The sequence below is a fragment of the Natator depressus genome, chromosome 7 (genome assembly GCF_965152275.1).
Source record: "Natator depressus isolate rNatDep1 chromosome 7, rNatDep2.hap1, whole genome shotgun sequence".
NCBI classification, from domain to species: domain Eukaryota; kingdom Metazoa; phylum Chordata; order Testudines; family Cheloniidae; genus Natator; species Natator depressus.
In genome coordinates, this window is record NC_134240.1 from 56,212,172 (window position 1) to 56,226,122 (window position 13,951).

Sequence of the window (13,951 nt, forward strand, 5' to 3'; positions counted from 1 at the left end):
ATTGCGACTCCACTCTGCATGATGTAGGAGATTCTCTAATAGGAATTGGACTAAAACTTGCCTACTCAATACTCAAACTGCAAATGTTCGCCGAGGAAGTGAAAAAAGTGAGCAGAATTGCTCTAGTCTCAAAAGTTAGCTTTGCCATTACAAACCACATGAAAGAAGATAACTGAAACCATGCCAGGATAGCACAGTGATTGGAGTGTTGTTATAAATATGGAGAGACAAAGTGAAAGAACGAGTCAATGCTCATTCAATGCTGTACCTTTATTTCCTCTTCCAGAGTCAGGTTCCTTTCCAGGCTGCATTCTACCATATCGGTGGTAACTGGAAGCTTTTTGGGTAGCTCTCTGCATCTTTTGATCATTACAGGATTGCATCCATTCAGGAACTGGTATCCAAACATAAAATCTTCCTGCCAGTGCTGCATCACGTATTCTGAAGGAGACACAAGATGACAGAACAAGGAGTAATGGTCTCAAGTTGCAGTGGGGGACGTTTAGGTTGGATATTAGGAAAAACTTTTTCCCTAGGAGGGTGGTGAAGCACTGGAATGCGTTATCTAGGGAGGTGGTGGAATCTCCTTCCTTAGAGGTTTTTAAGGTCCTGCTTGACAAAGCCCTGGCTGGGATGATTTAGTTGGGGATTGGTCCTGCTTTGAGCAGGGGTTTGGACTAGATGGCCTCTGAGGTCCCTTCCAACCCTGATATTCTATGATTCTATACAGCACCCATATCACTACCTGCTGATGGTTTTTGCATTATACTGTGCACAGACCCTCACTAAGTAAATGAGATATCCAGAAAAGGATTGTTTTTCATTATCTTTTGTGTCCTACATGTAATAGGGATTTATAACAGACACTCAAATTAAACTGCCCTTGTAGATAATAAAATATCTTCACTGTTCACTTTCTGTTCTAAGCTATTGCACATTGTGTCATTAAACAACCACTCTGTTCCCACCCACTTGTGGCTGCATTTCAGTAGGGAGTGAAGCAATTCTTGAACACAAAAAGTTTGCAAAGCATTTTGGAAACCTTTTGGTGCTGTAGAGATGTAAGATCATTAGGTATGGGAATGAATTGTAACCATACATAGAGATTCTGCATCCACTTGTACTAGATTAGGCAACATTACACTAACAAAATGCAAAATTCATTCAGCCTTTGTATTTTTTGCCATTCGATTACTTTTGTGTTGCCCTTGCTGTTTTCCACCATTATCTTGTGTTGTAGATTTCATAATGCCATGCTGCCATTCCAGCCAATGAAACTTGAGAAAGGAACACACAGTATTCAAATTTCAACATCAGGTTACATCAAAAGAAAGTTCAGTTGATGCCTCATGGGGGGCGGGGGGAGATTTCCAGGATTTCTTATTTTCAGCCAGACCAGACATTTTGATGAGAGCTCCTTCTTGTCTACTCTAGCTTAAAGCAAGAAGACCATAGACATATGGAAACATAAAGATGAATGGATCTGAAAAGTAATATATTTCGAGACAGCAATTGCTTTCTACCAGAAGTAAAATATTGTGGATTGCTTCAAGATTATATTTCCATCATGTCTGCAAATTGCACCGTGATTTTGTATCTATACTGGAAGTTGGGATGAGGTGGCAACATTTCTCATGTTTGGGACAGAAACCATGGGATTGCAAAGAACAGTAACTTGAACTCATCCTCATATTGGTCCCGAGTCTGCAAACACTTACACATATGCTTAGCTTTAAGCAGGGGAATGGTCATATTAAGCATTAATCCTAATTAAATCAAAGTCAAGCACATACACAAATGTTTGTAGCATTGGAGAGCCTTATTAGGACAGAAAAGTTATTAGTTAATTTATATGGCTTTCATTTATAATAAAGTAAAATACTTTAGGAAGCAATCTTATTACATGTAACAAAATATTGCAATCGGGTTGTAACAGCTCTGCATGCCCTTTGTGGCATTGTTTCTTGTATTCAAGAGATCAGAGGCATTACCCATATTTTTGTTAATTCCCTTTTTGCTCGACTAAACAGTTAATAGCTTCAGGGAATCTATGTATAAAATTCTTAACTAGCACCTGAGGAAGTTTAAAGGGATACCATCAATTTAAAAAACCTAAACATTCTTCTGTCTGAAAATTTTTTACCTACTATTGTTTCAAGTAACAGTGGAGATTACTACAATTAACTGAAAGGGATCAGAGAAAATGTGTTTTATTTTGGTATCTGACAGTACTTGGTGTAGAGTCAGTTTCACTGTTTCCCTTTCGTGGTCAGGGAGGGCCGTTTCCCCTGCTTGTGTGGGTCTTTCACACAGCAACACAAAGAGAAAAACGTAAAACAAATGTGATTGTAAAACCCCAAACATTGGCAGGAGAACTTGGGAGCGGGTGTAATCATAGAAACATCAGACTGGGAGAGGCCTCAAGAGGTCCTAAAGTCCATCCCCCACACGTTAAGGCAGGACCAACACATGAAACTACTTGTGATTCATTTTTGGAAAATGACTAGATTCTGGGTAGCATTTTCAAAAGTGCACTTAGGTTTCTATATCCCACTAATTTTCAGTAAGAATTAGGAGCCTAAATCACTTTTGAAAATGGGGCTTTGGTTCTCTGGCCTGGGCCAAGCAGGATTTCCATAACAGTCCCTTCTAGCCTTAAATTCGATGAATTTGAAGTGTAAAGTTTTCAGAAGTACCCAAAGGACAGATTTACAAAGGTATCTAGGCATCTAAAGATGCAGACAGGTGCCTGATGGGATTTTCAAAAGCACTTGAACAGGTTATGTGCCTAACTCTCCTTGAAATCAATGGAAGTTGGGTGCCTGACCTGCTTAACTGCTTTGAAAAGTCCCATTAGGTGCCAATGTGCATCTTCATGTACCTAAATACCTTTGAAAGTCTGTCCCTAAGTGACTTAGGGACTTTTGACAGTGTTCATAGATTTCCTAAAAGCCAGAAGGGACCAATAGTCTGACCTCCTGCCTAGCATGGGGCAGAAAACCTCCCCGGGGGAATCCTGCCTCCAGCCCAGCTATTTGTGTTTGAAGTAGTGCCTGATTTTCGAGTCGAGGGGTGTCCCTTTGGCCCCATAAACTAGAGTTCTAACTGCTCATCTACACTGTGAGTTTCAGACAGCGTGTGGCTGAGGCAGATCAGAACAGACCAGACGCTCAGGCGTGAGCCACTTCCGTTCCAGTTAGTACTAAGAAAGGGGAACAATTAGTCACTCTATGAAGCAAACACCGACAAGCGAAGACAAACCCACCAGAGATTGTATTGCTGATTCGGACAAAGATCTTCTCGAAATCTGCAAAGTCACTCCAGGAGGACTGGAACATGTGCATGAACCGGTTGACATAAAGATTCTCCATCCTATGGAAAAGACGACAACACTAGAAAGCCATTTGCAGCCTCCTCACCAGCCCTTCTTATACTTCTCCCCTTACCACACACACACAGTAAATTTCATGGTGGTGAAATGCGTGACATTAGCCTCTCTAAACACTGAACTCTGCTGGGCTGCATCTACACTCATCTATAGAACTGTGTTCAAATATTTGGTCTCAAAATTTCCCCCCACACACTCCCTCTTGGGAGAAAGAAAAACCACACGTGACCGATGCTAGCCATGTCACTTCATCCACGGGAGGGGGCTCGGATGCTGGGCGCAGAGAACCTGAATGGAACAGACTGGGTGGGGGGTGCTTAGCAATTCTCTCACTGGTACGTTGGCAGTCCAAATCCATGCCACATTGTTTAACCCGATCAACAGCAGGTCTAGATGGCCTTGTAGTAAAAGTGCTATCAGAGCGAAGAACACCTGCCACTGGTAGCATTGGGGAGAGGCATTGGTGTTAGACCAACACTGGGAGAATTGTTGAAAACATTCCCTGTAGATGAGACACTATTTATCTAGCTACGCTAAGTACATCTATGGCCCCTCATCACTGTGGAATCTGAACACCCAACAACCCTTAACGGATTTATCCTCACAACTCCCCTTTGGGGCAAGGCAGTGCCTTAATCCCCATTAAACACAGGGGGAAGTGAGGCCCAGAGTGAGTAAGCCATAGCTTCTCAAAGGGATTTAGGTGCCTAGCGCACACTGATTTAAATGGGACTTAGGCAACTAAGTATCTTTGAAGATTCGGCCCTAAGTGACTTCCCAAGGTCACAACACAGGAAGCCTGTGGGAGAGAATACGCTTGAAGCCAGGTCTTCCAAGTCCTAGATCAGCCCCAACCACCTTGCCTGGAATTTCACTCAACCTGGTCTCCAGCATACAAGCAGCACCAGCAGCCGCAGAGCAAGTTTCTCCACAGTGTCCCACCAATAAGCCTCAGCCCTAGAGCAGGAGGGGAGGGAATTCAGCTCCTGTGCAAATTCAAGAGACACCCTGGGGGGTTTTCGCCTTCCTCTGCAGCATGGGGCATGGGTCACTTGCAGGTTTAAACTAGTGTAAATGGTGGATTCTCTGTAAGACCTTAAACCATGATTTGAGGACTTCCCTAACCTCTGGCTGGATTACTGATCTATTGCAGGAGTGGGTGGGTGAGGTTCTGTGGCCTGCGATGTGCAGGAAATCAGACTAGATGATCACGATGGTCCCTTCTGGCCTGAAAATCTCTGAGCCTATGAGTTTAAGGTCAGAAAGCTCCACCAGATCGTCTAGTCTGATCTGTATCCCACAGGTCACTAGCATCACCCAGCACCCACACACTAAACCCAGCAAGTGACATTAGTGCTAATTGTAGGGTGGTGTATGATGTGGCCAGCTGTCTTCTGGGGAGGGGACTAAGGGTGGAGTTTTCAATCACACCTACGTGATTTAGGCACCTAACTCCCTTTGAAAATCCTACTCGTCCTGGGTAGGTCTCAGCATAAGAGTCTCATGCTTCTGGACACCAGGTGATTATTGCAGGAGCTACAGAGGATCTTCCCCTTGTGCCTATTACCGAAAAACCAGGATGTGTTTGTTTTATGGTTACCTTCCTCCACCCCCCGCCACATTCCTCTCTTCCATTGCATTCTGGCTGACCTTGTGGACTGTCAGCTCTCTGGCCCTTGTCTTTACAACGGGATCCTGATCTCTGATTGGGGTCCCTAGATGTTACTGCAGTAGAAATAATAGTATGCCCATTTGTTTTGCCTTCATCTGTAACAGGTATGTGCCAAGGACAGAGGCAGGATACTGCACTCAGAGGACCAACCGTCTAAACAAGAACCACATCCAAAACCTACACCAGGAAAATCTAATCTCGGAGTGGTAGAAGAGGGAATGATGTCAATGGGTGTAATCTAGTAGAGTTTAAGCGAACTAGCCAATAATACATCATGTGGGAAGCCAGGCCAGTAGATAGCATTCCTCAGTCTGGCGTTGACATTAATAACTGGCTAAAAGAGAGGGCGAAGAAGTTATAATAAATGGCAACATAAATTCATAAAACAGTAAGGGTGGGATGCATTGAGAACTCTCTGTGTTATTCAGTCAGTGGGATAATGTGATGCTCTATTTAATTAAGTGAAAATCTCAAGAACCAAATAATCTGATTTAAGAAATAGTCTGAATGCAGGCCTGGAAGTCAGACTCTCCCCAGTTCTAATCCCAGCTCAGACACAGGCTTCCTCTATAGCTTTGGTCAAGTCACTTCACCGCTCTGTACCTCTGTTTGCCCACCTATAAATAGGGATAATCAGATTGACTTACCCCATGGGCTTAAAGTTAGTGAAGTGCTATGCACGTGCAAAGCTTTAGTATTATTAAAAAGAAATCACTTCTTTCAACTGAAGGGTGAGGAGCAGGCTGGACTGGAGGAGGGCTTTGTCCTGACACTGCGGCTGGAACGGAGGAGAGGCTTTGTGCTGACATTGACAACCTGTTGAGAAGAAACTGACCAGCAACACTAAGGTGAACCAGGCAATGGACAAGGGACGTCTGCGGAGACTACCTGAGGATATGAAGTAACAGCTTGTGGGAAAGTGGCCAGAAGAGTGAATTCATTGTCAGTCAAGGCAGATTCGTGCCCCTAGACTAGGACAGCACTAGACTCTGCCAGGGAGGGCAAAAGGCTGGGGTGGCAGGAAGAAATAGTTTGCAAAAGGGCCCCCAGAATGTGATGGCAGCAAATGAGGCAAAAAAGAAAAAGAAAAAGAAAAAAGGTGCTTGGCTGCACTGAAAGGGGAATTTATCCATGAATCAGGGAGATAAGATGCTGAACAGGGACAGGTGTGAAACAGTCCATTTGCTTCTGGGTACCAAGATTATAACAGAAGTAGTAACAAGAGGCACCTGAGGGTGTGCTAAGAGGGAAAGCTGGTGGATCTGTGTAGCCTAGAAAAGGAGGTGATTTACAGGACATCTGATCCTAGTTTATAGGGAACAGAAAGGATCATACAAGGACCAAGAGAAGGCCCTTCTCTGAGCATCAAGAAGGGAGACTAAAGCATGGACATGATTTTAGGCTAAGGCCGGATAACAGGAAGGGCTGCTTCCCCCAGAGGGTCATTGGATGTTGGATGAGTCTCAGGAAGAAGCAAGAAGTGAGCAGAATTATAAGCGAATTTACAGTCCCTACTTGGGAGCTGCCATTCCAGTTTAAACTTCCTGTCCAGCCAGACCCAGCAGGTTCTAAAGCTCTAACTAGCAAGTTAACAAAGCACTTAACTTTACAAAGCTAAACAGGCAGAAAATCATTTCAAACCCTACTTGGGTTGCCAGTTTTGGCTGGACATATTCTTGGAGGTTTCATCACATGACATAATCTTTAATTAAAGACACATCACATGACATAATCTTTAATTCCTGGAGACTCCAGGACAATCCTGGAGGGTTGGCAACCCTAACCCTACCAAACTGCAGCTACCTCTGGGGTGGAACACTGTTGCTTTTTAACAGTGCACAGCAACTACACATGACCCAATAGTTTAGTTGAAGATAGGAAGTGCAGAATATCATACCTGCTTGAAACTGTAGAAGGAGAAGAGGGAGTGAGAATGTAAACCCCCAGATGGGAACAGGACACCAGGATTAACTCCCATATACTTGCAAGATGTGCCATGGGATCTTTAGATTCTATAGGTGCTTTTGCATGAGACATAAAACAGAAGGCAAAAGACAGCACCTCTAGCAGCAGTGGCTCCTTCTGGAGCATCAGATCAGTACAGATGCTGAAGGAACTGTACCACCTCCAGAATTAATACCTCCCTTCATATTTTTTCTGGCATTGTAGGTCTCCCACCCAGGTACTGACCTGTCTTGATCCTGCTTAGATTGGGAGAGGCCAACATGGAGGTGGCGTAGCTGTTGAAGAGCTGAATAAACGAGTCCAATAGAGACATTAAAGCACGTTTTTTTCAGAAGTGGCCATTGATTTTGGGTACCCAACTTGAGATCCTTGGGCCGGATTTTTCCGAAGGTTTGAGCACCCATGTCTCCAGTTGAAGCCAGTGGGAGCTACAGGTGTTCAAAACCTCTGAGACTCAAGCCCAAAGCGCATTTAGGTTAGGCATTCACAAATGGGGGCACCCAAAATTCAAAGCTACTTTGGAACTCTGGTTGTATGCGACCCCAACATACTGACTGGACAAACCCACTCTGCATTCTAAAGAATGGAGCTGGGGTTCTCTCCATAACTGTAAAGTCTTCTCCCCACACCTGGGTTCTTACGAAGTTATACACGTCACTCCTAATGATGCCAACGGGCGTAACAAACTTGAATCCCGAAGCAGCGGGAGGAGAGTATATAACCCAGAGAATTGAAAAGGAAATTATTGGTCTCTGAAGACTCAAAACTAGCACGAGGATCCCAACTGCAGAAACAGTTATTTCCAGCTGCCTGCTTACACTGATGCAACTTGCAATCATTGTGTAATGGACGGCAGCCTCCTCTACAATTCCTGGCTTTCATCTAGAGCATGAAATTACCAGGCCCCTTTGCTCTGCTACAGGGAGAAACATGCATGCAGCCATGCTCAGCTATTTAAAAGCCAGTTCACTGGAAAGGAAACCACACTGCTTCCTCTTCTTGAACAACTTCCCCCGAAGAAACTCGGAACAAAACTCTTCTCTCCATTGGCAATCAGGGCACTGCATAGGAGTGAGGTAGACGTGGCTGGGAATTGTTTGCAATATGGCATCTTCACATCCAGGTTGCTGGCCCAGCACAGCCATACACTCTGGACTCTGGCACAGAGTTCAGGGCGAGCCTTGCCGTTTGCCAGACATCCACACCTTCTAGATTAGCCATCCTGTGCTCCAAACACCGGCTTACACATGACTTTCCTCAGTAACCTCCTGAGATTGAGTTCAGTTTTAAATGTTCCATGTGATGGTGCTTACACCATGGGACTATTCCATAGTTAGCACATTTTCCCTTGGCTCATGTTCACCCCATTCCTCCCAGTTATACCCTAGCAGTTGTACTCTGTGCTTACAAACACCCTTCATTGCCTTTCTCTACAACACAGACCCTCACCTGAACACTAACCCTGTTGTGGGTTTTCCAGTTCTGGGTCCCAGCCACTTCCAGAGACAGGCATCCCAGCCCCCCAGCACTGGGATTTTATTTCTTCCATAAAAAAAACTGCTTCCCAATTTCCTTTCCTTGCATGTGTCTGACATATCACATTGCTTCTGAAGGAACAGCTGCCTTAAAGATTTAGGTTCCTAGGAAGTGGGGGTAACCCACTGGAGATGCTAGCTCTCCCCATTCTTCTAAATGCTCTGTGTAATTCTTTTCACTGTTATCAGGATATCTGGTAACATGCTGCAAATACCAGAGCTGGCTTTCACATGTGGCTGCTCTTACTATGTCACCAAAGGGCCCTGCAATGTAGCCCCTTGAGGTTGGGGAGCAGGCATCTTGCACTAGCATAGGTAGCATCTCCTTGTGAATATGTGCTTTAAAAGCTTGTAAATAACCTGTGCAACAGTTAAGGGAACTGGCACTGATCCTAATAATAATAGAATAAGGAACAGGTTTCTGGACCAGGGCTGGCTCTGTAATGCCTCTTTAGGGGATCCTCCTGAATGCCTTCGTGAGCATTCACAGCCAGTGTCTGGACTGAGGGAGTAGCCGCAGGACCTTTTGCCAGTTTCTCTTGCATGGATCTCTTTCTGTGGGGTTGCCCCACACTTTGTTCCAAGCCCATGTCGTGACTGTATAACACTGAGTTGCCTGTTCTATGCCAGGCACTGCTCCCTGTAGAGCAAGCAAACATCATAATACCATCCTTCCTGCAGGCTTCTCCAAATGGCATAGTTACAAACACGCATGGAGCCTCCTCCCTGACTTCCCATGAGACTGGGAAGGTGAGCCACAAAGCTGACCTGGGCAAAATGTTCGCAAGTAACCCCGAAACCAGAAGAGGCTTGCCTGGTTTCATCACAAAAGCTGAACTCAGAGTTGGTTTGCTTGTAGCTCTGCTAGAGATCATTCAGAGAGCTTCCGAACCAGCCTCAGACTGCAAAAGGTCTCACGTCCCTTGGATCCAATGCAAAACCAGGGGCACAGAAACTGTTTTCACTAAGCTTCACGAGCTAAACCCCAGTGGTATCACAGACTGGAACAGCCAACTTTCACGTGGTCTGGTTAAGCATCAATGATTCGCACGTTTCAGCCACCAGACCCAATTATCTGATGAATCCCATACCCCATCCTATCAAATGCTGGGCTTGGAACCCTGGTTTTACAGTCCCCAAAGCTCTACCACCTGAGCTAAAGGAGAACTCCCCTAGCTGTCAGCAGTAGCAGGTCCCTTCCCCTAACTTTGGATCAGGCACTAGAGCAGAGTATTGCATACTGCTACCCACGTTCCTAAGGACACAGAGAAAGCCAGTGGCAGATCTGAGAACAGCGTTTCTGGGGTGAACTCCTGATACCACTGAAGATCCCCACCCCCTTTCCTCTAACCACAGAGCTCAGTTCCCCTCAAGAAAAGAACCCAGTACTCTGCTCTAACCACCAGAGCGTGTCTCTTAAGCAAAATATTCAGTGCCTAAGTGACTTCACTAAGTGAAAGCCCATGGAACTTGGGCTTCTAGGGACTGCACTTACAAGGATATTTAGGTGCCTGAACATGCTGCTTTGCACCTAGTGGGATTTATGTAAGCACCTAAATGGGTTAGGCATCTAAGTCCCATTGATTTCAAAGGGAGTTAGACACTTCTAAAAATCCCACTAGGCATTTGTTTGCATCTTTAGGGGCCTAAATACCTTAGAAAATTTGACCCCAGGTTACTTAGGTGCTTTTGAAATGTTTACCCTGGGTCTTTAAAAACCACCTCCAAGATTCTCCAGTAGTACTGATCTACAGTACTTTAGAATATTTTGGACACTATCACTGCTTATTTCACATTCTTTCCCCCCTATGTCCTGGCAGCTTCAGATTGTATTTCTCTTCCCTTCTTGTCCTAAAGAACTGAGCCATTTTGTTGTGCACTGCTCAGCCGCTGCTGCATTCTATCCCAGAGGTGGCTGCATTTCAGTGGCGGGTGAAATGATTCTTGTACCTAGTTTGTAAACTGCTTTGGGATCCTGCAGGCTGGTTGGTGCTATATAAATGTAAGATGATATTGTAAAGAGGCCATCTCACCTCCTGCATGGTGAAATAGTGGCATTTGAAGGTTGATAGAGCAGTTACTAATTCCACATCAGGCCTGCCTACGGTACCAAATGAGGAACTCAGAAAGGGATACATTGCAAAACACCTTACCACCTGAAGAAGAGCTCTCTATGGGTTTGAAAGCTTGTTGCTCTCCCTAACAGAAGTTGGTCCAGTAACAGACATTACCTCACCCACCCTGTCTCTCTAAACACCTTATGTCACTGACAATAAATGAAACGATTGTTCTTTAGAAACCCAATAAATATACAGAGAGAAATAATGCAACTAACAACTTGACAACTGCATGCAGAGTTACGCTCGACACAAACAGATCCACTTCGCTGGAAGTCAAATTCATTGACAAATCTGGCTTTATGGAGAAATGAAACTCAACAATCTGTTCAGCATTTACAGTCTGTTGGCAACAACTGCAGACTTTAGTTACACTCCTTCTTTTAGAAAGAGAAAGCCTATCAAAGCGAAGGTTAAGAGGCGATTTGATCACAGCCTCTAAGTACCCACATGGGAAATATTTGCGATAAGAGAGGACTCTTTAATTTAGCAGGCAAAGGCATAGCCAGAAGTTATGGGTTCAATGCAAGAGCAGGAATTCTCTGGCCTGTGTGTTATACAGGAGGTCAGACTACGATCTCTGGGGTCCCCCTTTTGGCCTTACCAATCAAGGAATCTATGAAACAGTTAGAGCTCCTGAAAAAAGAAAAAGGAGTACTTGTGGCACCTTAGAGACTAACAAATTTATTTGAGCATAAGCTTTCATGAGCTACAGCTCACTTCATCAGATGCATGTAGTGGAAAATACAGTGGGGAGATTTTATATACACAGAGAACATGAAACAATGGGTGTTACCATACACACTGTAACAAGAGTGATCAGGTAAGGTGAGCTATTACCAGCAGGATAGCGGTGGTGGGGTGGGGGGGGAACCTTTTGTAGTGATAATCAAGGTGGGCCATTTCTATCAGTTGACAAGAATGTGTGAGGAACAGTGTGTGTGTGTGTGTGTGGGGGGGAATAAACATGGGGAAAAATAGTTTTACTTTGTGTAATGTCACATCCACTCCCAGTCTTTAGTCAAGCTTAAGTTAATTGTATCCAGTTTGCAAATTAATTTCAATTCAGCAGTCTCTCCTTGGAGTCTGTTTTTGAAGTTTTTTTGTTGAAGAATTGCCACTTTTAGGTCTGTAATCGAGTGACCAAAGAGACTGAAGTGTTCTCCGACTGGTTTTTGAATGTTATAATTCTTGACGTCTGATTTGTGTCCATTTATTCTCTTATGTAGACACTGTCCGGTTTGGCCAATGTACATGGTAGAGGGGCATTGCTGGCACATGATGGCATATATCACATTGGTAGATGTGCAGGTGAACGAGCCTCTGATAGTGTGGCCGATGTGATTAGGATTATAACATTCAAAAACCAGTTGGAGAACACTTCAGTCTCTTTGGTCACTCAATTCTTCAACAAAAAAACTTCAAAAACAGACTCCAGCAAGAGACTGCTGACCCTTGGTTTGACTTCTGCTCCATCTACTTGGGTTGACCATCCAATTCCCAGTTATAACATTCCTCAAATATTCTCACTGAAACTAATGGGACTATGTGACTAGTAAGGTACTACGCACAGTGAGTAGGGGTATCAGAATCTGGCCCTTAAGCAGAATAGCTATTTACTAACCGTGAGCATCAGTCAAAGGGGAAACATTTGACTATGATCTGTAACATCAACTTAATCACATGTTGTAACACCCAGATATCTCTGCTGCTGTCATGACCAAGGTAGCAATAAACCATAAGAGGGGGTACATTAGTCAGCTATTCGTTCATGCCTTGTGTACATTGGGTAGCATAAGATGGAAGGCTAAGTGCCTGCAGCTGCTGGAGAAGGATCCCAATAGCCTGTTTGTGGATACCCTGGAGGGGCTCATTGCTATGTAGAGTCCGGCTCCTTCTCTTCAAGGGCCATATTTGCATTTCAAAAAAAGTTTTAAAACAACCAGTGTCCATCCACTATGAAAAATCCTTCCTAGGAGAAGGAAAAGTAGTAGGGAGAAGAAAAAGAGAAATGCCACTGTGGGACCATGTGTGGCTGAGTGGGATGGATGCTCTCTCGTGCTCCCACCCTCCAATTTAACAACAATAGAATTCTATGTAACACGATGTGCAAAGGCATTTTCCTCTTGTTTTGGTGGTGAAGGCCAAACACGCATTGCTGTGAGTTGGGGCATGGCTGTGACATCATAAAGAAGGCCCAATGAGATCATGGCTTTGGACAATCCACGTGCCCAGCTGGACTCTGGGAAATAATAGTCCTTGGTTTGGATCAAGTCATGTTGGCTGACATTAATGATGTCTGGTTCTTCTAACCGGCAACAGCACAGATTTTAAAACAGCATTTAAAAAATTAAGATACCAAATGATTAATAGAATCAGAGATGGAATGATACACTGGCTTGTCTAGTCCAACCCCTGGTGGGTAGGACAGGCTTATTCTCAGTGAGGGCTGTCCATCAGCTGGTGACTGTCTCATTCCCCCTGTACTGAGTTCCATGGGATCTTTAATGCTGATGAATGGTCACGACCATGTTTCATGAGTGAGGTGAGAGATGCAGGCGCTGGTGGGTTGGCTGGAGATTTCACTAACCCACACGCTTCAGACAAGTTATGCTTAATTGTGGGTTATCCCACCAAAAGGTATTGTACACTGCATGCCCAGTCTTTGCTCAGCAGACATTCCCTGTACCTTGGCTTGTCACCAATATCTCTTTTGCTCCCCTGTGACCCCCAAAGCACAATTTAGTGAGATGCCTAAAACTTTTCCAGCTCAAAGCTCCAAATGTTTCAAATTTTGAATTAAAAAAAAAAAAAGACAAATTTGGGGGGAGGGTTAGCAGTATCTTCCCCATTTATTGACCAACCATAAAACCACTTCCAAATTTTCAAACTTCAATATCCCAATGAATTTTCTAGTTTTTAAAATTTAAAAGAAGGGAAACATCTTTAATAAAATAAAATTTCATGCATGGCCCCCACCCCCAGCTTTTCTGATCAGAAATTCTGCAGAATTCTGAGCCCCCAGAAACACATACGCTTTGGAGTAGTTCAGAACGAAATCGACTCCCTTCTCACTGTCAAACTGGATGTCGCGAGGCAAGTCACTGTGACAATTCGCATCGATGCTTAAAGGAAAGCCGGGATGCCATTCCTTCCATCTGAGAAAGGGAAGAGGGGAAAAAAGGAAAAGGAGTGGTGTCAATTAGGTAAACAGCATAGCATAGTATCTTTAATGTCATTATTATTATTTGTATTACCATAAGGATAAAAGAGC

The 13,951-nt window shown here is 44.2% G+C and overlaps 1 protein-coding gene across 1 annotated transcript in view; it reads right to left on the reverse strand.

The window, feature by feature from the left end:
* Window positions 1-13,951, reverse strand: part of ALOX5 (arachidonate 5-lipoxygenase) — a 56,823-nt gene that overhangs the window by 13,104 nt on the left and 29,768 nt on the right. The window contains exons 4-6 of the mRNA XM_074958543.1: window positions 13,713-13,835; window positions 3,266-3,372; window positions 269-441 (exon numbers count right to left, since the gene is read on the reverse strand). Of these exons, the coding sequence (XP_074814644.1) occupies window positions 269-441; window positions 3,266-3,372; window positions 13,713-13,835 (403 nt within the window). The remainder of the gene's footprint in view (window positions 1-268; window positions 442-3,265; window positions 3,373-13,712; window positions 13,836-13,951) is intronic.